Source organism: Archocentrus centrarchus, chromosome 22 (genome assembly GCF_007364275.1).
Source record: "Archocentrus centrarchus isolate MPI-CPG fArcCen1 chromosome 22, fArcCen1, whole genome shotgun sequence".
Lineage (NCBI taxonomy): Eukaryota > Metazoa > Chordata > Actinopteri > Cichliformes > Cichlidae > Archocentrus > Archocentrus centrarchus.
This window is the reverse complement of record NC_044367.1, coordinates 10,869,530-10,896,209: the sequence shown is the minus strand read 5'-3', so window position 1 is coordinate 10,896,209 and position 26,680 is coordinate 10,869,530. Positions and strand designations below refer to the sequence as shown.

The 26,680-nt window shown below is 40.7% G+C and overlaps 3 protein-coding genes across 6 annotated transcripts; 1 reads left to right on the top strand and 2 right to left on the bottom strand.

Moving 5' to 3' along the window:
- Nucleotides 1–26,676, top strand: coq6 (coenzyme Q6 monooxygenase). Of its 2 annotated transcripts, none has more exons than XM_030718706.1 (12): nucleotides 1–937; nucleotides 16,930–17,064; nucleotides 19,237–19,295; nucleotides 21,076–21,202; nucleotides 22,362–22,492; nucleotides 22,575–22,682; nucleotides 24,148–24,210; nucleotides 24,302–24,409; nucleotides 25,056–25,258; nucleotides 25,369–25,484; nucleotides 25,816–25,982; nucleotides 26,535–26,676. In XM_030718706.1, exons 2-12 carry the CDS (start codon nucleotides 16,932–16,934, stop codon nucleotides 26,562–26,564), a joined length of 1,245 nt encoding a protein of 414 aa, XP_030574566.1. In that variant the 5' UTR covers nucleotides 1–937; nucleotides 16,930–16,931; the 3' UTR covers nucleotides 26,565–26,676. The 2 variants fall into 2 exon arrangements, with proteins under 2 accessions (XP_030574566.1, XP_030574565.1); XM_030718705.1 differs by lacking the exon at nucleotides 1–937 and adding an exon at nucleotides 16,267–16,683.
- Nucleotides 2,789–7,409, bottom strand: ngb (neuroglobin). 3 transcript variants are annotated; one of them, XM_030718708.1, is made up of 5 exons: nucleotides 6,094–7,409; nucleotides 5,768–5,974; nucleotides 5,250–5,358; nucleotides 5,023–5,142; nucleotides 2,789–4,916 (listed from the first exon to the last, which is right to left on the bottom strand). In XM_030718708.1, exons 2-5 carry the CDS (start codon nucleotides 5,863–5,865, stop codon nucleotides 4,764–4,766), a joined length of 480 nt encoding a protein of 159 aa, XP_030574568.1. In that variant the 5' UTR covers nucleotides 5,866–5,974; nucleotides 6,094–7,409; the 3' UTR covers nucleotides 2,789–4,763. The 3 variants fall into 3 exon arrangements, with proteins under 3 accessions (XP_030574568.1, XP_030574569.1, XP_030574567.1); XM_030718709.1 differs by having other exon boundaries at nucleotides 5,768–5,876; XM_030718707.1 differs by having other exon boundaries at nucleotides 5,768–7,409.
- On the bottom strand, nucleotides 7,560–16,276 carry fam161b (FAM161 centrosomal protein B). Its single transcript, XM_030718703.1, has 9 exons — nucleotides 16,055–16,276; nucleotides 14,386–14,608; nucleotides 13,835–14,301; nucleotides 13,297–13,607; nucleotides 10,523–10,641; nucleotides 9,904–10,071; nucleotides 9,696–9,795; nucleotides 9,461–9,600; nucleotides 7,560–9,207 (listed from the first exon to the last, which is right to left on the bottom strand). The coding sequence occupies exons 2-9, from the start codon at nucleotides 14,604–14,606 to the stop codon at nucleotides 9,126–9,128; spliced, it is 1,608 nt and encodes a 535-aa protein (XP_030574563.1). The 5' UTR covers nucleotides 14,607–14,608; nucleotides 16,055–16,276; the 3' UTR covers nucleotides 7,560–9,125.
- Nucleotides 26,677–26,680: the final 4 nt, after the last annotated feature.

The following is a 26,680-nucleotide window of genomic DNA, read 5'->3' as shown; positions in this document are numbered from 1 at the left end:
GGAGTAAACTTCCCTCCTTTTAATCAAGTAGTCAGCTAACTAATTGAGGAAACCTTTTACGAAGAAGATGGCTAAAAGAAAAAAAGATGAGGAGTATCGTACTTTTCAGCAGGAATGGACAGATGAATTCGCCTTTGTGGAGAGAGCAGGTTCTGCAGTGTGTCTAATATGCAGTGATAAAATTGCATCGATGAAACGGTCAAATATAAAGCGGCACTTCGACACACGCCATACTACATTTGCATCGAAATACCCAGCGGGGGACAGCAGGAAGAAAGCATGTCAAGAGCTACTGTGCAAAGTGCAAGCTAGTCAGCAGCAACTTCGTGTTTGGACCCAACAAGGTGACTGGAATTCGGCTAGCTTTGCTGGTGCTTTAGCAATTGTGAGAAACGGAAAGCCATTCACAGATGGTGAGTATGCCAAAACATTCATGCTTGATGTCGCCAGTGAACTTTTTGACGACTTTTCGGATAAAGACAAGATAATGAAACGAATAAAAGACATGCCTCTGTCGGCGAGATTTTGAGCTACAAGTTGCTGACCTGAAGGCCTCAGACATGTGGGTGAATAAATTCAAGTCACTAAATGAAGATTTGGAAAGACTTGCACGACAGCAAGCAGAGTTGGCGAGCAAACACAAGTGGGGAGAAATGAAAAAACTTCAACCCGCAGACCAGCTGATTGTCAAAACTTGGAAAGCACTTCCCGTCACATACCACACACTGCAGCGTGTGAGTATTGCTGTACTAACAATGTTTGGCTCTACGTATGCATGTGAGCAGTCTTTCTCACATCTAAAGAACATTAAGACCAACCTACGATCACGTTTAACGGATGGAAGTCTCAACTCCTGCATGAAGCTTAACCTCACCACGTATCAACCAGACTACAAAGCCATCAGCAAAACCATGCAGCACCAGAAGTCGCATTAATGGTAAGAAGTACTTTATTTATCATTGGTTAGCAACAGCATAACGTTACTAAATGCAATTCAGACTTATTGTACTTTAAAAGTGTTGGTCTTACATAAAATGCACACATTTACTTGTATTTAGTGTTAAACATATTGTATGGCTCTCATGGAATTACATTTTTAAAATATGTAGCGTTTATGGCTCTCTCAGCCAAAAAGGTTCCCGACCCCTGGTCTATAATATTAAATGGAGTCTGTGGGGACTGAATTTGGAGCCAGCTCAAGTGGCCATTACATTCAGAACATACCCTTTGTCATATTTCTGGACTTCCAACTCAAGGATACAATAGAAAATCCATAGTTAATGCATTTTTTTTAAATTACTCCTGTACAAACACACTGTGCAATACTTAATTTGTATTCTTCAGCAGCTAAAAATAGTCCCAAATAAATACACTAACCTGTTTAGGTAACCTACACTGCCCATCTGTTTTGTAGTCAAACTACAGGTTTGACTGTTTGGATTATCTCTCTCTACATCTTCCATAGGAATCAGTGAGCTTGAGCCACAGACAGACAGAACAGGGAATTCAGAGAGTACTTCTTAGTGGAAGTAGCTGTTTCGCAGCTGCTGACAGATAGCTCATTCTCATGCTTGGGATGGCTGCTTGGCAGACTTGTGCTGCAGTCTCCCAGAGAACCATCAGAGCAAACCTTATTAGCGCTAGCTCGCATGCACAGTCACTGTCCGCTCCTCTCCACTGTTAGGATTTAGGATGAGTGAGTGAGCAATGCAATACTTTCCTCCTTCATCAAAAAACAAGCACACACACTCGCTCAAACACACATATACAACCATCACTTTACAGTTGCCATGACAACAATGAATCCCCCCTTTTTCCAAAACACATTGCAGACTTTCTAAAAATATGAATGTCTTTTCCTGCAGACTTTTTTTTTCCAGACGACAGCCTTCAGAGCAAAAGCTACAATGTAGAGATATAGCAACAGATCAAACCATAAAGGAAAGAAACATACTCAGTGTCAGAGAGCAGTTTACTGAACTTTGTTGCAATCTAACTATTATTGGGAAACAAGAGAGAGGAAGTCTCCCTGAAACCCAAACTGAGTTTCAGTTTTGTTTTTTATGTCGACATGAAGCAAGAGACCAACACAAATCCAGCAGACTCTTGCAGAGAGGGTAAGAATACTGCTGGCAGTGCAGACAGACAGATTAGGGCCAAGTCAGCTGCTCCTCCATCAGCAGAACAGACAGCCAGCTCATGGATGTGACTTTTACAGTCACACGACAGAATGGTATATATGGGAGAAATGAGCGTTGTGTATTAGAGTAAATCATCATAACCATTCTGCCTTCCCCCCACTGCTGTCATCCCTGTGGCTTCAGATGATATTCAAGCACAAACACATGCAAGATCTGCAAGGTTTTACCAGTTTTTGAAGCAAGTTATAAGTGGAAATGAAGATAAAACGATCCACATTACAAAGAACACAATAGCCTTTAAAGGATTCTGTGAAATTCTGAAAAGATACTTGAGGTGACATTATGCAGTTGCATGAGTAAGTGGGCTGAAGTCTTCCTCATCTTGGAAGCCAGGGGGCGATGAGCCATTTGATGCTTGGATCTTATGTAACACTGAGAGATGGGCTGTCAGTGGGAAGGAAATTAGGTATTGTGATTGATTTCAAAAGCTGACCGTTGTGCTGTGACCGTAATCAGTCTGTGACAACACATCTAAGACAAAGGAAAACACACTGACTTCATTAAGCAGCAAAATATCCACAGATCACTTTATTTAGTCTCAAGTAAGCACATAACATATTGTAAGATGGAATCCAGTTTACAAAGAATCTGTGCTTCTATTAACAGTAATAATAATTTTTGGTTGAAGGATAACTAGGTGAAGTCATCGCTGTTCAGTAGCAGCTGATAATGATGAGGTAGACAGTGAGACACCCAACATATACACATCTGGATGTTAGAAAGACGCCAGCTGTGCCAGCTAAAAACACTTACTGTCAGGCAATTAAAAACATGGAGAACATCCTGCATAGGGCTGCATACTGAGACTAAGAAAAGAAAGACAATAAACACAACACCTACACAACCAGGTTACAAACATTTCACCTGGGACCTGGAAAGTACAGACTAAACACACAATATCAATTAAAAAAAAAAAACCCTGCTGTTATACTTTTCTGTAATAACTGCACATTTATTATTTTTAAATGTAGTTGTTATATACCTGCTATTCTGCTAATGAAGCCCAATTAAAAGTAGCAGATTTGCCACATTGTTTTCGTGTATTGGGTAATTAAATCTACTCAATACAATGTATCTGAAGGTAATGTTGTATATGACAGTTAAAAAGAAAAAAAAATCTATGCTCTTTCACTACACGTACAATTCAGAATATAAAAATAAACTTTGTAAATATAAACTAAAGCGAGGAAAAACCACATATCAGCAGCTTGGATTTACAGTTGTATGGTGTTATTCTCTTATACTTGGCACGCTGTTGCTAAGTTACTTGGCATTATGGCCATGGATGTAAATAACTGATGATTATACGTACAGTGTACAGCATTAATACAGCACACACACATACTGGACAGTGTCAGCACAGTTCCACTGTATTATTTGTTTTGTGTCAATAATTTAAATGGAAAATTGTCTTCACTTAAGTTTGTTTTGTTTCTTAAGTCAAAACAAATATTCAGCTTCACTTCCACGTAGAACCTGTGTTGGAGAAACACAGGCCAGTGGTCACCTTTACCCCTAAAGCTGAGGTAATACTACATTTGTAGCCACACCAATGCAATTAATAAGCATTAATAAGATAAGCAACTACAATACACCAAAATTACTTTACATTAAGATTAACTGGAAACCGATAGCCAAGGAACAAAGACGTTACAAGTGCTCCAACATGCCCTTTACTTTCAATCTCTGAAGTTATATAACAGTCTATTAGTTAGAGTTTAACAGTCATCAGAAGCATACTGAATTACTCACACCCTCGACTGAGGAGAGCATCACACACCATGTTGAGGAAGGCGCACTTGGACACCTTAACAGTCATGAATAACTAAAGAAAGCTATCAGAGAGAGTAAAACAGTTCTTGTCAGGAATCTGTTGAATAAAATGTTATAAATTTGTTTTGCTTATCTTGAGCAGCTTAAATGTTAAATAACAAAGTCACTCACGAAACATGTAATATTATATCAATAAAAAAAACACACACATACATACAGTTATGGTTTCTTCTGTAAAATCACATTGCATTTGTCCCACACGTTTTGTTAAGTATCACTGTGTTCCAGTTAGATAAAGAGCTGCCCTTGCTGGCCACAGTAACCATCACAGTTTGAGCAGTGTGTGATGTCTAATCATAATAGCTAGTGTTTCACAAGTGTGCAACTCTTTTAAGATACACCACAAAGACCACTACAGTCACTGTTACCATTTGAGTAGATATATCAAAGCCATTATATACAAAAAAAAAAAAAAAGAAACCCTCAACAATTTCCTGAATGCTTCTTCTCAGTATGAGGCATTCAGATTACAGTCCACTCAGACTCTGAAACTGTACAAACTGCACTGCCTGGTAGCTAAATATCCACAGCAAAGAAAATACACTCTGCGACTCGCTGGTCCAACTGAAAATGTGTAACTATATCATACATTCGCAACAATATGCGATCCCACTCACAGAGCAAATGTACAGCAGCTAAAAACACAATGCTGCAAGTTACACAACCTTATTCCATGGCAGCCAAGTTGATGATTTAACAGCAACTGCTCAGCAGCTCCCGACGTACACCTCAGTCGGCCTTGTCTTCGCCATTCTCGGCCCACCCTCGGCTCATCGCTGCTACTACAATGCTGTACATGTTGAGCCAGGCTTGACGCAGTGGCGCCGTGTAGGCCTGGCCCAGACTGCACTGCAGCATGTAGAGAAGGGACTCACCCACTGCCTGCAAAACAAACAGGGGGAAAAAAAAAAAGGAAAGGAAAGTGTTCACAGTTCATTCGCTTGTGAAATTGCTTTTGCAGAGTTGTGCGATGAGATGTTGGTCCTACAGCAAATGACTGCGTGCTGACTCCCGCTGCCTTATGCTTCCTCCCAAGGTTGACCAGAAAGTCCTCCAAAGAGTGAAGGTCGTCCAGGTGGCTGACGGCTGCATCGATCACAAGCATCACCTGAGAACACGGGCACAACAGAAACAGAGAGCGTTCACAACTGTGCACAAAATAAACTTAAAAATGTCTGTGTACTTGCAGCAGTCACAGCGATGAACAGAGCTCACCTTGGTGACATGATCCAGAAACTCAGGGCTGGCGAGGCAGTCTTGTGTGGAACTGCAGTTTGCATCGTAGTGGAAAAGACTGAGGAGCGCAGGGTCCAGCTCAAACAGCCTGCCACAGACAAATACCACACTGCTCTATAGGTGTATACACATGGTGTAGCTTCAAACATTTACAGACAGATAAAAATCAATCTATAATCCAAACATGTACAAATCTTTCCTGTCTGATTTAGCAGCAGCTGTCTCAAAGTAAATTGTGGATTATTGCAGTCTGTCGCCAAGCAACAAGTCAAGCCTCCGGTCCATGCATGTGGCAAGTGTGCAGCAAAGGATTTACCGTAATTCGCTCTCCACACCTGTGTTACATTTTCTAACACTGCAGCTATTAAGTAAAAACAATACACAAGGTCCATCACGTTTGTTTTTAGTGCTTTTAGAATTTATGTTTATTAAACAAAACAAAAAAAAAACTGTCTCCTTATTACATTCGAGTCATGATGATCATGGTAGAAAATTACCTGGAAAACATGATGACACCATGAGGAACTTTGTTCTTGCCAAGGCTCTCCCAGCTGCCTCGTATCAGCCCCTTGTCTTTCCCTGACAGCTCCTCCATGCTACCTCAGGCTGCAATCACAAGACAAGTTCTTCAACTCCTCTACACGATCAGTTTGAGGACAGCCATAATATTCGAGGGAATCCAGACAAAACTTCTCCAAACCCACCTGAAAAGCAAAGTTGAGCATCAACTGAGCGAAACACAGCTGATTTGCTAATATTGTGTAAGGGTGGGGACACTGCTGCAGGAGAAATTCTCACATAATCACACATAATCATACTGTACCTTTTTGAGGTCAGTCTTCTCTCTGAACTCCTTCTGGTGCTTCTATGCTGTGGGGTCTGTCTCTTTCTGTGTGTGTGTGTGTGTGTGTGTTTGTGTGTTTATGTGTGCAGGCAGCAGCCTTGCCTGACACTATGGTGCACTTGTTCTCTCTTTCCCCAGCCCACGGTGCAGTCAGGAAGACAAGTTGTGCCACAGTCTTATCTGTCACACTGGCTTCTATCTCTCTCTCCCCTTCCCATTTGCCTCTTGATATGCTCTCTCTCCAGCTCTGGGGATATTATTCATGCCACTGAAGGAGAAAAAGAGGGATTTCGCTCTGCTGCTCCAGATAGGCTGCAGAGAGACATAGCTCCTCCTGCAGGTGAACCAAGGACTGAAACATGCAGAGATGCTACATGCATGCATAACACACCTCGCATGTAACCAAAAAAATTAGCCTCTGGACTTTTACATTGTAATCAAGTGAAAATAAATAAGAAATCATGATGAACAACAAAATAATCAGGAAACACAACAAAAGTGCTGCACAGTGCAATTGCTGGTTTAAACAGGTACAATCAATTTAAGGGCCATATCTATTTTGGGATGTGTCCCCAACTGCCTGCATTTGCAACACATGCGTTTACAAAATGAAATGTGTGGGAATTTTAATATTGTGCAGTGGCTAGAGTAATAAGAGACCTGCACACACCACCTCGGTGAAATTATATTGTTCATCTGCTGAGCAGAGCCACTCCTTAAACAGCGTGATCATAACATTCAGCGGCCAAGCGTGCAGCCTCTCATTAATCTAAATGGGATATGTTTGTTCCCATCTCAGCCTCCACACATATCTGAGGCTGCAGTTTGTTTAAACAGATGTCACAGCTGTCTGCTCCATCGCATTTCACGGATGCAGATTCCCACTCAGATATTATCTAACAGGTTGGGAGCGATTCGTTTTGCTTTGAGCTTTACATCAAGGAATCAGAGGTGCGCAGCTTTCTCCTAAAGGGACTACACTGGCAGAGTGAGGAGGGATACATGGTTCCCATGACAACCTGACAGGATGCAGCCCTTGAAGCTTGATCCTGTGATATTTGCGATTTCAAAGAAGGGACTCTGTGATTGTTACATTTATTACATATTATGTGGCAACATTTTGGATTTTCCCCTTTTGTATATGTGAGGGATGGCTGAGCGGCGGAGGCAGAAAAACAGGCTTTCAGACAGATCGATAGCCTGCTCTCTTTTTTTTCCCCTTTTTCTCACTGTAGTGGATTAGTGTGCCATATTTACAGTGCAGACTGGTAGGTCAAACTGAAGAAAAATCAAACTAAGAACTTTTTCAATAGAAAACAATATAAAAAAAATTACTGAGTATCCACACCTTAAAGGTGACACTGTTAAGACACAATTCTGCACCGGCCATTTCAATGGGGCCCCCTGGCAGTACAGCCACTGTGGCTTGTTCATCATTACAGCCTGACACGCAACACTCCCGGAGAGGAGCTAGTCAGTAGCTCCTCCCACTCCAGGAAATGGCAATTAAATACTCATTAAGTATTAAATTAATTTATACCAGCGCGCAATCTATCATTCATAGACAATGGTAATAAGTTAACAGTGGGAAAATAAATGTAGATATGATTAGAAAATGTACCTGCTCTTTAACTGTTTAAAATCAACACATCCTTCAAACATCAACCAAAATCCCCCTCTTTCATGTCATACTTGGCACAGTTCCCCAGGAACCTGACCATAAAAGGAGTCCAAATGGGCCAAGACTGGTTTGGCAGTTCCTAGGTTTAATGTAGATGGAGGAGAGGTGATAAAACAAATGAATAAGAAGCAAATCTCAAAACCAGCATTTGCAAAAATACTCTTTTTCGGATTTCATGACTATCGTGGCAGCAATACACAAACAACACAGCTAAGATGAAAGGGCGGTTTAGAGGTCACGAGCCTCCACGTGACAGTATAGCTTTAATCATGCAAATGTATTCTGGACAGCCAGTCGAATCGTGCTACAGTCTCTTTTTTTATGCCATTCTCTGCAGATGCATATAATTCTAGATGCTACTGCATAGACTATATTAACTCTTATCTACGTTACATTTTAAACCATGCATTCATTGGCAATACGCCTGTTATTCTCAATGATTTTCAATATTTCCTAATCTGAATTTACTACACTGACTTCAAAGTGTGACACAGCAGCCTACAAAACCCTATGGTATGCACTTATCTCCGTTGATTATGTTTGTAAAAAATATTCAAACACTCCCATGTGGTTTGTAAGTTAAAAAATGATGTCTCGAATTCCTGGTATTCAGCTGTCAAAACACAAGAGCACAGCAAAGGCCAGTGTGTAAGAGTATTTGATGTGGATGTGCCTGGCTAGGAGCTGACCACTGAGATGGTTTGTGTGACTGCAGATGCACAGCAAAGACTGTTTATTTAGGTGGCACTGTGGCTATAGAAATAACTGGGAACTTTAACCCAACAATCTAAGAAAAGCCAATGTCAGATGCTTGGGGTTCTTATGGGACCTGTTCAATTAAAAACATGTAAAATCATGTAAAATGTGATTTTTTTTTTTTTTAACTATAGAAAGTAAAATACTACTAAAAGTATTATTGGAATATAAGCATTAAAGTATTAGCCTTTTAACACACATTAATCAATCACAGACTGATTGATTAACGCTACAAAGTGGGCTCAACCGTTGTTCTCAGTTTATTTTTGAACCTTTTATTCTGGTAACAACGTGCTCAACATCCTCAAAACTACAGCTTACAGATTCCTCAGGGAAACTGTTTGTAAAACCGACAGTAATCACTTATAAACATGTACATTTTTATAAACTTTTATCCTCTTCCATTTGTGATTGCAAATTCCAGCTGTTTTGTAATTTCATGACTTATAGCTGCACATCTTAAACTATCAAACATTTGGTGTGGATAGTTAGCAGTGACATGAATCATTTTTGAGGATGGTGTTGTTTTCTAGCGGATAGGCCACAAAACTCTGTGCCGCCTGAACCTTTTTGATCATGGCACTGCTTCCCCTTTGGACTTCACGCTCTTCTCTTCCACAGCCTCAATTTTCTCCCCGTCTCCTCCATTTTCTTCCCTAAATCAGACATGTTGGGTTAGAAAATGACTATATTGTAATTACATCGAACTTTTACTTGGCTACGGCATTTGTCTTTTTTTTTCCACTAAAGACTGCAGAGCAGGCTCAGAAAATTATGTAATGTAATGTAACCAAACCACATGAAGTCCTTGGCTCTCCCAGCAGCAGTGCTATTCATATTTTTACCGGACACAGTGGTATTACGCAGTGGATGAACAAAACTTGCTAAAAAAATTCTCATGCTGCATACCTCCTGTCAATGTCCTTTTCAATGCTGCGGTCATCTTCAGATGTGAGGGCTTCTCCGTTTTCTTCAACAAACTGCTCCTTTAACCCAGCTTTCTTCAGCTTGCTCCTGTATGTCTGCTCTGCTTGAGCTTTTGCATTTCTCTGCCAGTGAAAACTCAGACTTAGACTGCTGAGGGTACATGTTATTTACAGCGTGTAGTAATGTTTCACTACACGCTGTAAATAGCATTACTTACCTGTTTCACCTGTTCAAACAAAAAAGGGCGTTCATTAACTCGCGCCTTAATTTCCCGTAACTCTCTCGTGTAATCCCTCATTCTTTGTTGATCAGCCTCCCTTCACATAAGAGAAGATTATAGTTTTAGCTGTTGCGGCAGGCGTGTGGTTGTTGTGATGTGAAATGCAAAAAGGCAGAACAAGTAGCTTTGCTTGACCAGAACTCACCGATGGAGCTGCAGTTTCTCATTATACACTTCTTTCAAGCTGCTGTGTGGGTCCAGCAACTTTGCATGGAGGGTTATTGTCTTCTTCATAGCTTGGGATCTCATTTGGTAGTTCCTCAACCAGTCGACACTGTCTTGATTCTTATTATCCCTCATCTCAATTGACTTTCTATTAAGGTAAAAATAGTCTGCATGTCAGCTCATTTAATGATTTAGTTTGCAGAAACTATATAGAGCAGAGGTGGGTAAAGTTTATTTCCTACAGGGCCATGCTGACTTAGAGAAAGTAAGCAAAGGACTTTACACTGAACAGCTGAATTAAAAGAGACACTTTGTGTTGAATTATGTCAAACTCCATGAATTTGGTAGACAACAGATTCCTTTAAAATAATTTTCCCAACACCAAGCGCCAAGACTATGTTTAAAATAACACTTCTGTCAACTTCATGTATCAATTTGGTGTATCCTGGTTACAAGACTATTAATAAACTCAAACCATTTCTGTTTGGTTATTTGAGATTTTTGGACATGATATTTTATTATTATATTATCTTTTGTTTCCATTTTAGAATACTGTGGGCCAGCAAATTCTGCTCACATCCTAAAATATTCCAACTCACCTGGTGGCCATGCAGCGCTTCCTCACAGCGTCTGTGATGTATGTGGGCAGTGTGTCAGTGGATATTAACGTTAAAGCTCCAAGTGACTTGCTTCTACTGAAATTACTCGTTTTTGGTATCTGTAGATGAAGAGACGAAAAACCCTTGAAGTATTGTTGTTAGCTGAAATCAAAACCAAATAAGTAGTTTGCCCTAAAATTGCATTTTTTTATTTGAAGAATTTGAAGAAAAAGTCATAAGATGAAAAAAGTACTTATAGCATAAACATGGTGCAAGCATTTTGAGAGCAGTGTCAGAGGATGTGTAAGTTTTTTTTTCTGCCAAACTCAGCATGACTAGCTGAACTAGTTCATAAATTTGTTGAAAATGTACACTCATGAGACACTTCATTAGGTACACCTTGTTAGTACTAGGTTGGACCCCCTTTTGCCTTCAGAACTTTCTTCATTCTTTGAGGTGAAGATTCAAGAAGGTGCTGGAAACAGAGTTTGGTCCATATTGATATGACAGCATCACTGAGTTGCTGCAGATTTGACAACAACACATCCATGATGTGAATCTTCAGTTCCACCACATCCCAAAGGTGCTCTGCTGCGTTAAGGTCCAGTGACTGTGGAGGCCTCATTGTCATGTTCAAGAAACCAGTTTGAGATGTTATGAGCCATTATCCTGTTGGAAGCAGCCATCACAACACTGTGGTCATAAAGGGATGAACATGGTCAGCAGCAATACTCAGGTAGTCTGTGACATTTAAATGATGCTCAACTGTTACTAACGGGACCAAAGTGTGCCAAGAAAAGATTCCCCAGACATGACATCAGCACCAGCAGCTTGAACTGCTGACACAAAGCAGGATAAATCCATGCATTCAAGCTCTTTACACCAGATTCTGACCCTACCATCCGAGTAGAAATTGAGAATCATCAGACCAGGCAATGTTTTTCTATTTCTACCTTTTAGTGTCTAATTTTAGTGAGTCTGTATAAATTGTGGCCTCAGTTTACTGTTCTTATCTGACAGGAGTGGCACCCGATGTAGTCTTCTGCTACTGTAGTCCATAAGCAACAAGTTGTGCATTCACAGATGCTCTTCTGTTGTAACGAATAGTTGTTCAGTTGAGTTACTCTTTGCTTCCTATCAGCTGAAAGCAGTCTGGCCATTCTCCTCTGACCTCTGTCATCAACAAGGCATTTTCACCCAGACAACTGTAAACCCTACAGATGGCTATGTGGGAAAATCCCAGCAGATCAGCAGTTTCTGAAAAACTCAGACCAGCCTGTCTGGCACCAACAACCATGCTCAGTTTGAACTTCAGCAGGTCATCTTGACCAGGTCTACATGCCTAAATGCACTGAGTTGCTGCTGTGTGATTGGCTGGTTGGATGCATTTGCGAGCAGTCTATTCTGTGCCTAACAAAGTGGCCAGTGAGTGTGTATTTCTATATATTATATTCAAAGCCTAACCAAAACAATGACTAAAAATTTTTGAGTCTCAATCATGCTTTCAATGTAATTAAATAAACTAAGGAAGACTGTCCTTTTCTGTCAGCAAGTTTAAATTGTGTGAAATGCTACATTAGTAAAATTATCCTTTATTATTTATATGCACTGGATTGCTTTATTGAGCTTTTCTATTCCTTTCTGAAAGGGTAGTTTATTTTTAAATGTAGCAACAATTAATGTGAGAACAATCACCACCAGAAGCTCTTACTAAACATTCTCAGGAAAAAAAGACAAAATTACAAAGATTAATAACAGTAATAGCTTTAGGAACAATTTCAGATTACTCTAAAAAAAATCCTTAAATATCTTTAATCTAATTTAATCTAGAAAGATGGTAACAGTTCAGCTAAATGCAGATATTTGTAAGATCAGTAAAATCTTTAAAATCTGCCCCAAATTGTCTGAGAAATGTCATAAAGCAGAGCTCTGGTAATTGGATAATTACAAAAGCCACAAGACACATGAAAGGAAGACAGGAAGAAACTTCCACTGATCACAAAGTTTGGATTAAAGATCTTACTAATTACTGCTATAATTATTTTTAGTCTTTACTGCTCTCATGTGAATCAGCCACCCAGACAAATTTCAGTGAACATATATAGGCAAGTTCTTGTGAAGTATATCTCATAAAAAAGACTTTGCTGCTTGAGCTGAGGGTTGGAAAGTAAACATTATATGGCTGAAGATCAGGCTATGTAGAGGCAGGACTCGAGTTTAACATCATGAATCATGAGCTGGAAAAACTTTGAAATATGAGGGGGCTATTTCCTCTTTGAAGATGGCTTATTTAACATATTTTAAATAGCATTACAATTCCACAACTGAAAACACTTGTCTGTGCAGCCGCGAAAAAACAACACACAAGGCCTCAAACCATACAATAAATCTCGTTTCATAAAACAAATTCTTCTGAAAGTCACAGAAAATAAAATGTGACCTGGTCAAATTCCTCTGTCACATCTAGTATTTCTACAAACACTGGCTCTTCAATACAGAGATTATCTATTAAAATTGAGTTTAATGTGATACTTTTGGCAAAGTTAATAAATTCTCAGAGCCTTGCCTGATAGAAAATATTATTTCTCAAACTCTGACAGAGTAAAAATGTGAATTATTAAATGAGAAATCTAGTATATAAATGTTCAGAGAAACTACACTAAAATGTGCACATAATATGACAACCAAACTCCAATAGCAACCAAAGAAATACAGGCCAGGGGCCAGTAAAAGGCTCCTCATGAGCAACGTAGTAACAAGTAATGATGTTTTACCTGGGAGTTTGCCGGGCTCATCCTGCTTTGCCTTGCAGGCCGAGCTGATGTTCTCAGGAAAAATGGTTGACACTTTGTTATATCTTTACTCTGCATTTTCAGCAGCGCCTCTGTCTGCAAGGCCTTGTGCAAGGCACTGAAATCAGGGACCTGATGGATGATCTTTGGCTGAAAACTTGGCTTCTCATCCAGAAAGCCCAGCTTTTCTTTCCTGGTGCGCTCTGCTGTGCGAAGTTTTGGGCCATTCCTAGTGGGATTCTCCTCCCTCACTGCCGCCTGAGTGTGGAGTTTCGGGCAGACTTGCTCCCGGTCTAAATAAAGTTAGATAGAATATACTCTGTAGTCAATTTGGTATGTAGAGTGTACTCTATGCATGCATCAGATAAGACACAATAACATAGCACATTAAAGCCACACACACTTTACCTGGTTGCAAAGTGTCACAACCCAATAACATTAAGACTAAGTGCTCTTTATAATTCATATGTTCACCTTAAAAACATTAAAACAAAACCATTAGTCAGAAAGGGAAACCAACCTTTTGTCTCAGAGGAATCTGGGGAATCTTTTATTTCTTTCTGAGGTGCTTTTCTAACTCGGACATCGTTAATAACATGCAAGACTTGGTTTAACTTTGCAATCAGCTTCTCCCTCTTCTCCTTTTCTCTCTCCTGGAAGCTGAAAGGCTTTTGAATGGAAAGCAAGAATTGCTTCCTCTGCTCAAGGCCCTCCTTCCTCTCCTTCTCTCTCTGCTCCATCATCTCCTGGTAGATGGGTTGAATGACATGGCTGGGGAGAGGAAGAGCAGAGAACTTCTTCTGACACTCAGCCTCAGCCTCCTCCTCTTTACTCAGCTGCAAAGTTTTAGTTAAAGCAAATCGCTCACACAGCTGAGTCCTGCGAGAACATTGCTTCCTATCTGTTGAAGTGTTTGGCCTCTCTGACTGTACGGGTTTGTGGGAAGCGTTTCGGATTGCTGAGGCAGATGTCACCATCCTGTCACATCTGTAAAACAGTAAAGCTCTTTAAAATAGATCTATCATAAGCTGAAGAAAACAAAAAAAATAATAATAATATGAGGTAACATACTCAGTCAGGTGTTTTTTATTTCCAGAAGTCTTTTTATCTGCATCTGCTGACAGGCAAGCGTTCTGATGAATCCTCTTTTCCAGCTCCTCTGTCTGTATCCTTTCTGTCTCCTGCAACTGCTGTTTCAGGGTCTCTCTAAGAGCCTTAATATGCAGCTGAAGAGTTAAATCTGATCGGAGTCCATCCTCCAGCAAAGTATCCAGTTTTAACATATTGTTCATACCTGTGATATTGAAAAAGAAATAAGATAAATAAAAAGGGAAAATCTGCTTACCTTATGAATAGAGAGTTTAGTCTATATTGACTTGGGGCCGATATACTTAATTCCATATTGTTGTTGTTTACTTATAAAAAAAATACAACAATGATTTTGATAACTGATTCATGGTAGAAGCCGTTGTCAGGCAGTTGAACTTTTTTTATAAAGCGCCACTTTAAAGCAATATTCGTCTCAAAGTGCTTTATATTGTAAGGTAAAGGCCCTTCATTATTAGAGAGAAAACCCCAACAATCAGATGAGTCCCTATGAACAACCACTTGGTGACCGGTGGGAGGAAGAACTCCCTTTTAACAGGAAGAGACTTCCAACAGAGTCAGGGTCAGTGAGGGGCCAACATCTATGATGATTTGTTCAGGGGTGAGGGGAAAGGGAAGAGGAAAAAAACAGAGCCTAGAGAGACCGAAAACAACAAACAGGACAAGACACCAACTACAGGACAGAGAAGCTTTATCAAAAAGGGAAGTCATAAGCCTAATCTTAAAATTTGAAGGGGGGGGTCTTCTTCCCGAACCCAAACTGGAAGCTCCTTAGCCTCCCATTCTGCTGTTGGAAACTTATGGAAAGAGCGAAGTGCTTTAATGGGATGATGTGATACACTATACTGTATATAGTGCCAAATAACAACAAACAGTCTCCTTAAGGTGCATAACTAAGCTAACTTAACTATGCTAATATTTGTTGCAGTTTGCGCTGCCCTCTTGGCCAGGTCTCTCTTGAAATGGGGATTTTTAATCTCAATTAGACTTTTACCCTGGATATATAAGGGGTTTATATACTTTCTTGTTGTTACACAGTTTCTCCACCCAGTCAGCAAGAGCTCAACTGTTTAAACACATACATACTGCTTAAATACATTTCTTGTGCCCTAATCTAAAAAGAATAATTATAGATAAATAAGAAGCAATATGTTTGTGAATAATATGTATCAGTTGTTTAAATTGGTTTGCTGCTAAAAACTCTGTTGAGCAATTTTATCTGCTGACTTTCCTGAAATCAATGAGAAAATAATTAATCTGGGACTGTTACTTTCGGCTCCAGTCTCAGAGGTTTTGTTCTCAATAAACTGAATGTCTTCGGGAACACTAAAAGAAGCTGTGAGTCCTCCTGTGTAACACAAAACTCCACAGACTTCCCTGTACACACGCACTCCACCCCCAGTGTGTGTGTGAGCTGTGTAAACCGGTCACTATGGCAACCACGCTCTCACGCTATGGTAAAGTCGATATGGTTGTATGTATTCTACGTTAGCTAAACTTGTTTCAACACTTATCTTTATATATATATATATATGAAACAAACTTCATTTTCTACCATTTTCTGCCACTTAAAGGCCCACAAAAAACTAGTATAACAGTAAAATCAATTTTAGAGGACTAATGAGCTGCCAACCTGTGAACAGACGGGTTTTTAAGAAGTATTTCACGGCGTCGGAGATTCCTCCAAACTCTCAGCAGATGTAATAAGATTTATTTGTTGAGTTAACGTTGTCCGAAGTTGATACAGGTCTTTGTATCGAACTCGAAGACAGGCAAATGAGTGTTCAGCCATCCGTCAGTGGTGGCAGCTTTAGCGCTGTTTGCGGCCAGAAGCAGCAACGCCACCCGCGGAAACCGCCTTCTGTGATTGGTCGCGAAACCGGAAGTACTTCCTCTTGGAGCGCTTGTCAACACAACATGGCTGGATTACAGACGGAGTTCTTCTAGTAGGGCACACTCAAGAACAAACGTCTGTCTCTTTAATTGTTGTATGAAAGTTTTCAGACTCCGACGCTGGACTGTTTTCGCTTGTGTCTATCCGGAGGCTTGTCTCTCATGTGACGACAGACTGAAAAATGCACAAGCTCACAAGGGCGTCGCTGGCCTTAAACGGACTCAGCCGGTGTTTTGTAACAGAAAGGCATTTATCTGCTGTAAAAATCACCAGGCGAGGATTAGTATGTGCAGATCATGGGAATGATGTTTATGATATAATTATATCCGGGGGAGGGATGGTTGGATCTGCAATGGCTTGTTCCTTGGGTGAGTGCTGCTCTGATGGTGCAAGACTTTGCTGTTGACAAATTATACAAATCAAAATTAAAGGTAGTGTTAGAAACTAGAGTAGTGCACTTATTCTCTCACAGAGAGACATGTCACTCTCTACTGCACTGAAAAACATATCTCTAAAATGTGCTGGAGTATGCAACTTCAGTTTCATTACTCATTACATATGTTTATTCTTACACGCGCCGTCATTTTTATGCTATATTTACTTATCATTCACAGGTATGGATCCAAACTTGCAGGGTAAGAAGATTCTACTGCTTGAAGCCGGCAACAAGAAAGTAATAGACAAAGTCCCGGACACCTACAGCACCAGAGTTAGCTCCATCAGTCCAGGCTCTGCCACCCTTCTCAGTGGTACAGTATAAAACCTAACACACAGACTCAGTCTTTAGAAAATATCTCAAAATATAATGTTGAAGTATTTCCTTTCTGTGACAAGTTTGTGGTTGTTGACTATTACATGACTCCCACAAGGTAAGCTAGGGATCAGACACTGGCTGGTCACCCAGGCTTAGCACGGATCATATCTGACCTCAGTTGTTCCTCTTGTGATGGATCACCTGGGGTTTTTCCTGGCAGTGTTTTTTTTTTTTTCTTAGTAGAGCTAAGAATGTGAGGTTTGGTACAGCCCAAACTGCAGTTTAAATATGTCTCCTGAGCTTAAAGATGTCAAAAGCCAAAGAAAGGGAGAGTCAGGGATTTGACACTGTAATTTCAGCTGGGCTTGATGGGCTTGTTTTTTTAAACATAGTCTTTGTCCTAAATTGCCACTTCAGGTCTCGAATCCATTAAAAATAGCTGAAGGTGGTCATCGGGACTTTTTCTCCTTCTTTCAGCTGCTCCCTTTAGGGGTTGCCACAGCAGATCATCTGCCTCCATCTCACTCTATCCCTAGCATCCTCTTCTGTCACGCCATTTGTCTGCATGTCCTGATTCATTACATCCATGAATCTTCTTTGTGGTCTTCCCCTATTCCACTATTACTCCTCTGCACATGTCCAAACCATTTCGTTCTCACTTTTCTAACTTTGTCTCCAAACCTCTGAACCTGAGCTGTCTCTCTGATATCCATCCTGATCACTACCAGTGGAAATCTTAACATCTTCAGCTCTTACGGTAGCGTATCAGTACCATCTTGTAAACCTTCTGGAGAAAACCCCAACAACGAAGGGACTCCCTATGAGCAATACAATGGTGGGAAAGAAGAAATCCCTTTTAACAGGAAGAAACCACCAGCAGAACAAGGCTCAGGGACGGGCAGCCATCTGCCACAACCAGCTGGAGTGTCAGATTGTCACAATTCACCCCTGACATTAATCTCCAGGGAATAGACCCTGCAAATTAAAACACAGTTGTTCTAAGTGATCATCTTTGTATTATAATGAAGCATTTTAGTCCCAGTGGAGTTGTTTCTTCCAGAATGGCAATGCTGCCACCCTTAGGGCATGAGGAGTTCATGAATAACTTAATGAATATGGCATGGCATAAATCATATGCTATGGCCTTTGCGGTCACCAGATCTCAACTAAATAACACACCTATGGAAGATTTTAGACTGACATGTTAGGCAGCAGGCTCAACCCCCACCATCAAAACACAGAATGAAGGTGGATGTTTTGAAAATATGGTGTTTCACTGCTTCAGTAAATTTCCAGATGTTTTAGAATCAATGTATTGCTGCATTTAAGATGTTCTAGATTTAATGTGGTCCAACACCTTATTAAGGTAGTTTATGATAGTTTTTCCATATGTGGAATATGTGGATTACACAGTCAAATGCATCAGCATATGTTTAGTAACAATATTTTTTTAGGTGCCAGTGAGAGACAGAAACCTCTAAGTTTTTCTTAACATCTCAAATTAATTTGCATATCTTCTATTTTCAGTGTTAAGCCCTTTATCTAACTCAGACTTTTCTCATTGTACATTCTGTATAATGACAAATAAAAGTATTCTATTCTATTCTATTCTAATTTCACACTGCAGTATTAATAAAAATGTTGAATGAAATGCTGTGATTTGAAAGGGTAAATGTGAGCTATTGTTCTTGGCTTTGACATCATTGCCCTCCACTGACGCTTGCACAAAAAAGTAAAAGATTATCAAAAACAAACAGTCACTGAGAGATCAAAGAATAACCTCAAACAACTCTGTGTCATTCTTTAAGCCCTTATAATGTCACATTTAATAGGTGGGCTTTAAATTTCACTCCTGAACAGGTCTGTACCTGATTGTTGATCCTGGTGCTGCCAGAAGTTTCAGACCTAACCCTAGTCACAATATTTTGCACATCATGCAAACATGTGCATCTGCTTTTGTTATATTTTCTTTCCACAGTATGATCATGATTATTTATACACTGGCATACACTTTTTCCATTACTGTTAATTGTTCTGAAATGTGCAGCGAAACAGTGAGAGGCAGAAAAATCCAAACTGTCCTGAATCAGTCTGCATGAATCATCTGTGGATCTCCGAATGACTTCACAAACCACATTTGTCCAATCTGACCTCTTTCTTCTGTCAGGTATTGGAGCATGGGAGCATATCACAAATATGAGGTTCAAGCCGTATAAAAAGATGCAGGTATGTTGATCTTAAACTCATTTTATTGTAGTGTGCTGTGTCAAAAGTTCAGGAAAGGAACATTTGAAATGGGTTACAACTGGAGCCTTGTGTAACACAGCGCATGTCCCCAAATCCTGCTGTTCGACAGCTGGGGTTTTCCTTATGTCCTCCAGACTTTGTAATTTACTGTCATACTGTATGTATTTCTGCCATCCATCAATCTTAGTACTGTACAATTTGTGGAGAGAAAAATCTGTGACACTCAGCCTCCACTCAGTCATTCAGTTTAATGAACAAGCAAAACAATGCTCTATCATATGATCATGTGTATGGTTTGTAATTGTTCACATTAAAATGGCAAGTGGTTGTTTCACATAACATGCATTTTGTTCATTCCTTTGCGCAGTTCATGCCTTTTCAGTAGCTCTGCACAATCTGCTGCACATAAAATGCTGGAGAACTGGAGGCATATTTAAAGAAGACCTTCTCACAGCATATTTAAAGTACAGAATTGCTCTCTGGCCGTGCTAGTTCTATTTATTAAAACCATGTTTCCTATGAAGTATACATTATTTTGACATTTTCAATTTGGTACTCCTCCCCCTCCCATCCTCTAATTATGAAGATTCATGTGAACAATGGGAAGAAGATGAAAGATTAGGAGAGTGGTTGTTTGCTGCAAAGTGAGCCCGCTTTACAGCTGTGGGCGCAGCCTCGGTCCCTCTTGTAAGATGTGGTCGGTGTGTACCAAACACCCGACCGCAGGGTTTCTCTCTGGGCCTGAGATGTCATCATGCAGTGCCTCACAGTGATTATGGTAGTGTACCTCTCCCATTATACCTTCACTCTGCTACCACTGTTTTGGCTTGTTTGCCCTTAAAATTTCAGTCATATACATCCCAGTCATAGCACTGGAAAGTATGCTCTGCAGGTCAGCTCTAGAAAGCAGGCTTTCCCTGCAATAAAATCGCCTGTAAATGCACACTAAGCATTGAGGGTTTAAATTTGAAACAGAAGACAAACGGGGTTTTGCCATTGAGGCGTCATTTTCTCTATAAAGTTTTAATCCAGTATCTTGTTTAAGTCTTGCAAAAGAAGCAGCAAGTCGCTCTGCCCCAGAGCTGCATCATTTCACCCTGCATTAAAGAAAACCAAAACAATTTTTGGGCTGGTCTCAGTAAATCTTTCTTCCAAACCACTTATCACAAGTTGCAAGCTCACTGCCATTAGTGGTTTTCTGATGGGTATATCCCCCTACTTTATGGCAAGCTGGGAAAAAGTGGTGCAGCAGCATATTACTGCAGAATGACGGGTTCTGTCACCCAGGAGAGGATTTACCTTGTACAAACACTTTTTCACCCCCTCACGTTTAGCTCAAACGCTGCTTTCAGGGTTAGAATTACAGTAGCCTGAAACTATATCTCACTCTGCCACTTTTGGTCGCAGATAAATATTGACTCAGTCTGTAATGTTCTCAAACATGACATTTGTTATTTGTGTTTCCAAGAAAGTGTTTGGGGGAGAAAAAAAAAAATCCACATCACAAAAATATTATTTGGGCCTCCATCTCACAGAGCTCCATTAAAGCTGAAGTCAGCTGTCCATGCAGAGCGCTGCTGGTGACCCTCATCACTCTGCGTTTGATGTATGTAGGCTGTGCCGTCCTTCAGCGGCAGTTAACAACTTTGATGTGTTCAGCTCAATGAAGCGCCACTTCTCTGCCCAGCTATATATAGGGAATGGAGATGCATTTAAGGATAGACTTGTAGACCGCAGGCTTAATGAGTCTTTCATTTAGGTTTGGGATGCCTGCTCAGATGCCCTGATCACATTCGATAAGGAGAACGTGGAGGACGAGATGGCGTACATCGTGGAGAACGACATCATTGTGGCTGCGCTCACTAAACAGCTGGACACTCTGTCTGGTAAGATTATGATTAAAACATGAATCCCCACACAAGTAGCTTGATTCCATCTGCCTACTGCCAGACTCGGGCAGCTAAAGCCACCAGTTTTATTCCATCCCTTCCCCAGGTTTTGTTTATTTGTACGCTCTCTCTCTCCCTGTGAGTGTTTTTTAAGACAAGCTCTTGGAGCCATCCTTGTTTTTCCTGCAATTTCAATTGAAACCTCACTGCAGTGCCCCAGCACCCTCCGAGGACACGTGAAATGGTCCAGTGACCTATTTAAAGCTGCCATGTGCTCCCAAGCTTTGCCACCTCTTAAGACGCTAAATCGCTGACGGGGTACAGCGCCGTATTGCTGTTGACAGTACACCAACTTTTGTGAGGTTCACAAATAAAACTCAGCTCTGCTATGTGCTTGACAGTTAGTGGCATATTTATAAACACTTCTTGGCATTTCGCGCCAAACAAGGGGTGTGTGTGGTTACTGCACGTTTGTCCCTCATGTGCCACCAGCTCGTCTCGTTTTAGCATTTGGGATTGTTATACAACGAGATGCACATGTACTTGAAAAATCTGCTCCTTGCCAGTTGTTTGTCAGTGTAGCCCTGCTTTCCAGTCACTGAAAGCCCCATTTCTTTTTTAACATTCATGTTCAGTAACCGATCTGTGGATGAGTCCAGCTCCAAGTCAGCATGAGCCAGTGTAGCTCAGGATCCTTTCATGTTTTTGGGATGGCCAGCTGTGGGTAATTTTAGGATAAGGGGCAGTTTTAGCGCAAAATCTAACAAGCTGGCAGCATGTCTAAAGTGTGGATTGGTGTGCTTGTAGATAAACACTATTAGTCAGCTCAATGCGGCATGCCAGGACCATTAAGAGGACTGTCAAATGTGAACTTTGGCAGCTACTATATGCCAGCGAGGAAAACCAGTGGTGTTTTATGAGGTGCTTTATAGATCTTCCACTGCTTTGGCTGCAGGCAAACCATCCTTTCTTTCCTTAAAGGAAAAAGCGGGAAAGCTGATGATATATTCACAGGACCAAGATTGATCCTTTTGTTGTGAGAAAGTCACACTAGCTTCTGTTTTATTTTGAGAAACACAGTTTTGCTTGTTTTTTTCTTTTTGTACTGCTTTTGAACAGTAGTCATTATTTTTTTATGTCTTTGTTGTTTTGTCAGAAAATGTCCAAGTTAAGTACAGGTCAAAGGTGGTGAAATACACGTGGCCCATGCCCTACCAGGCAGCAGACTACATCCCTTGGGTGCACATCACGTTGGCCAATGGGGAGACTCTTCAGACTAAGCTGTTGGTCAGTTTGATTTCATCACGCAGACTATAGTTGTTATGTCATTTTTACTTGCCTAATTTTCTTCTTATGATCTGTTTTGCAGATTGGCGCAGATGGACCGAACTCGATGGTGAGGCAGGAATTAGAAATACCCACAGTCAAGTGGAATTATGACCAGTCTGCTGTGGTTGCTGTGCTGCACCTATCAGAGGTGATTATTGCATTTAATACAATGTAATTCTTCATCATTTGAAGACTTAAAGTGGACCTGTTATGCTTCTCCTCATTTTCTGTCACCAGACACTTTATTAGGTACACCTTGCTAGTACCAGGGTTGAATTTTTTTTTTTTTTTTTTGCCTTCAGAACAGCTTTAATTCTTTGTTGCAAAGATTAATCGAGGTACTAGAAACATTCCTCTGATTTTTTGGTCCATATTAACGCGATAGCGCTAATATGGACCAAAAAATCTCATCAGACCAGGTGACATTTTTCCAATCTTGTGTTGTCCAGTTTTGGTGAGCCCATGCAGAGTGTAGCCTCAGTTTCCTGTTATTAGAATGGAGTTGTACCCAGTGCAATTTTCTGCTACTGTAGCCCGTCTGCTTCAACATTTGACGTGTTATTTATTCAGAGATGCTGTCCTCCATATCTTGGTCTCTTGGCCAGGTCTCTCTTGAAAAAGCGATTTTAATCTCAATGAAACTTTTATTTGGATAAATAAAGGATAATAAAATAATAAATAAAAATTTGAGTACCTGTTGCATTCCTATCAACTCAAAACAGTCTGCCCATTCTCCTCTCACATCAACAAGGCATTTTCTCCCAGCAAACTGCTGCTTACGGGATATTTCGCTTTTTTCAAATTCTCTGTAAACTCTACAGATGGTTATGTGGGAAAATCCCAGCAGATCAGCAGTTTCTGAAATACTCAGACCAGCCAGTCTGGCACCAACAACCATGCCACATTCAAAGTCACTTAAATCACCTTTCTCCTCCATTCTGGTGCTCACTATGAACTTTAACAGGTCGTCTTGACCATGTCTACATGTCTAAATGCAGGTAGACAGATATTTATGCTTTTGAGCAGTCTAACAGGTGTACCTAACAAAGTGACCGGTGTGTGTGTGTGTGTGTATATATATATATATATATATATATATATATATATATATATATATATATATATATATATATATATATATATATAATATACAGTCACAGTAGCAGATGCTCATATTAAACCTTCCGGTTGCTCTAAACACTTTCAGATCGGTGTCATGGTAAATAGAGGCAATCTCTCAAATATAAATGGAGAGGAGCTGAACAGCTTGAAGGCTTATTTTGTGAATATTTTGTGAACTGTGAATCATGCAAAGAAAGTCTACTAAAGTTCAAAAATAAAAAAAATATAGAGCTGGAAAAGAGCATAATAAGTTCCCTAAATATCTGAGCAAAGCATAGTGTAAGTTCCTGGGTGGATTTATGCAATGATTTTTTTATAATAGTAATTTTAATCTCACATCTGTCAGCACTCAGAGAACAATACACCCAAGCAGAAGCACCCTTTATGATATTGTTTTTATGTGCATTTTATGATATTCAAATATAGCTGTACAAAACAATGCAACAGAATTTGTGTGATATTTAATATGTTTTAATTTATGTGTTGCACAGCCCACTGAGAACAATGTTGCATGGCAGAGGTTCCTCCCAACAGGACCCATTGCAATGTTACCGGTAGTATCTGGATTATTTCCTGCTGCAGTATTTTCCTTCTGTCACAGAAGTATTCGATGAAGCTTCAACTGTCACGCTCTATGCTTTGCAGCTGTCCGACACGCAGAGCTCTCTGGTGTGGTCAACCAGCCATTCGCTAGCAGAGGAGCTGCTCGAGCTGGATGAAGAGAGATTTGTTGACGCCATCAACTCTGCCTTTGTAAGTTTCGCTTTATGCATAAACTGCTGATGTCATATTTACACTCAGATTCCCCATCTGTCAGTAAGATTTTGCAAAGTGTCTGTATTTGTATGCAGTGTGCCATATGTGGCATGGAGTTCTCCACAGACTTCCACGATGAGCTGTTTTGAGTGACTCACACAAACAATATGGTCATTGTTTAATCCAAAGTATACACAATGCTAATATTTCAGTGCAGGAATGATACACCTATCTATTTTTTGTGTTTGGAGAAACTCCTTTTTTCCCAAGCTGGCTATTTTTACTGGGCCTGCTTATGGACGGGGTCACCACGGTTGAGTCACGTTTGGTTTCAGGCCTGGTTTGCTAATTAAACCTGTGGTCTCCCAGTGTCGACCATTACTGCATGGAATGTTTTTCAAACAGAGCTAATTCAACTGCATAGCCTGACCGTCGTCTTCTTTTAATTAGCCCAGCTCCCAAAGCCTTGCCAAACCAGTTAGTTAGGGAGGGGAAAGAAAGCCCTTTCGCTGGCCTGGAGTTCAGCTTTGCTCCTGTGTCAGCTAATTTCTTTGTCCACTCAAAGGGGACAATGTCTGTTTTCTCTGTTCTCTGGCTGTTTTTCATTCTCTGTCTTCTTGGCTGTCTGTCTGCTCGCTCGCAGTGGAGTAATGAGAACCAGTCAGACCTAATTGAGACGGCTGGCTCGCTGTTTCGAGGCGCTCTGTCGGCCATCATGCCATCTGCAGGTTCACCTCGACAGCTTCCTCCGAGCGTGGCGGGGATCGGCCCAAAGTCACGGGTCATGTTCCCACTGGGTATGGGTCACGCATCCGAGTACATCAGGCACAGAGTTGCGCTCATTGGGTAAGATAGTAAAACTATTACAAAGTCCTAAAAAATAAAAATCACAGCAATGGTGCTTTGAACTTGTACTGCGTATAGAACAACTTAACGTGTGTTTTGTTCCTTTTCAGGGATGCGGCCCATCGTGTCCATCCTCTGGCTGGTCAGGGAGTTAACCTGGGATTCGGTGACGTGGCCTGCCTCATGCAGATCCTAAGTCAGGCGGCCTTTAACGGGAAAGACCTGGGTCAGTGAGAACTCTAAACAGACATAGCCCCGCGGTTTTCACTAAGCTCTTTTCCATTGCCCCAGCTCAAACGCACGCCATTGAGCCGAACTATAAAAAGCATCAGCTTTTCCGGCAACATTCATTTGATGTTTTATTTTTTGCCCATTCTGTCCCGGAGCTCTGTGTAGTTGCTTTTCATAGAGACGTGAAAAACGCTGGTATGTGATGTGATGTTCTGAAGTTATTATAGCACCAGCGCATTGATCTAATGTAGAAAACACATGGCAGACATAGTCGGCTTAAACAGTATTCTCACTTTTTAACCCCTGGTTCATGTTTGTTTGCGCAGGAGCAATTCAGCACTTATTAGAATATGAAACAGAACGTCAGCGGCACAATCTGCCCATGATGGCTGCCGTCGACCTCATGAAACGGCTGTATTCCACCAACGCCGCGCCTGTGGTTCTCCTACGCACCTTCGGTCTGCAAGCCACCAACATGCTCCCAGCACTAAAAGTAAGCCTCTCCGTCTGTTCTAGTTTCAAATTTAAGCAAACCTGGACATCGCTCAGATAACATCAACCACCTGTCAAGCAGAAGCCCCGCCTCCACCTTGACCCCACCCTCCACCCACTTTTCTGATTACACGGAGCTCTACTTTAGCAGCATCTATAATTTTCATGGATCTCAACCTACTACTATGGCATCTAAGTTTAGCCTCAAATTTAGTGTTACCAAAAGTGTGTGGGTGGGGTGCATGGCTGGTCCTGAGGCAGCGGACAGTGGCTTGTGTTTTCACACCCCTTTTATTACCGACCACTCATGTGAAATGGCCTTATTCCCTACTAAGTGATTCAACCCAACACAACTGTAACGGGTCGTAAAGGCATCTGGCTGTGGAGGCACAAAGTTAAAAGTGACATTTTTCTTCCACATTAAATGCTGTGAGTTCACTGGTTTACAGGTCTTGTATAGATTTGCAGTGCCACTTACTTATAACCAGCTTTTCATGAGCACGATACAGAGGTCGGAGAGTTTTTTAACTTTGTGTCTGTTTTCACTTTGCAGGAGCAAATCATGGCATTTGCAAGCAAATGATGCATCTGTCACACAGCCCTGTGTGGATCTCCAGTGATTGTGGGCTCTAAAGAGTGTAAATGTTGTGAATGTTAAAAAAATAATAATAAAAGTAATAAAAAATGTATTTTTCTCTT

What these genes read in the sequence shown, in the direction of transcription:
- coq6 (XM_030718705.1), top strand. Translation starts at nt 16,497, where the DNA reads ATGCACAAGCTCACAAGGGCGTCGCTGGCCTTAAACGGACTCAGCCGG. An exon ending in ACAGCTGGACACTCTGTCTG is followed by an intron (nt 21,203 to 22,361) that starts GTAAGATTATGA and finishes TTGTTTTGTCAG; the next exon opens with AAAATGTCCAAGTTAAGTAC. An exon ending in ACATGCTCCCAGCACTAAAA is followed by an intron (nt 25,983 to 26,534) that starts GTAAGCCTCTCC and finishes TTCACTTTGCAG; the next exon opens with GAGCAAATCATGGCATTTGC.
- fam161b (XM_030718703.1), bottom strand. Translation starts at nt 14,606, where the DNA reads ATGAACAATATGTTAAAACTGGATACTTTGCTGGAGGATGGACTCCGA. An exon ending in AATAAAAAACACCTGACTGA is followed by an intron (nt 14,302 to 14,385) that starts GTATGTTACCTC and finishes ACTGTTTTACAG; the next exon opens with ATGTGACAGGATGGTGACAT. An exon ending in AAGCGCTGCATGGCCACCAG is followed by an intron (nt 10,072 to 10,522) that starts GTGAGTTGGAAT and finishes TTACCTTAATAG; the next exon opens with AAAGTCAATTGAGATGAGGG.
- ngb (XM_030718707.1), bottom strand. Translation starts at nt 5,865, where the DNA reads ATGGAGGAGCTGTCAGGGAAAGACAAGGGGCTGATACGAGGCAGCTGG. An exon ending in TTCTGGATCATGTCACCAAG is followed by an intron (nt 5,143 to 5,249) that starts GTGAGCTCTGTT and finishes CCGTGTTCTCAG; the next exon opens with GTGATGCTTGTGATCGATGC. An exon ending in TCAGCACGCAGTCATTTGCT is followed by an intron (nt 4,917 to 5,022) that starts GTAGGACCAACA and finishes TTTGTTTTGCAG; the next exon opens with GCAGTGGGTGAGTCCCTTCT.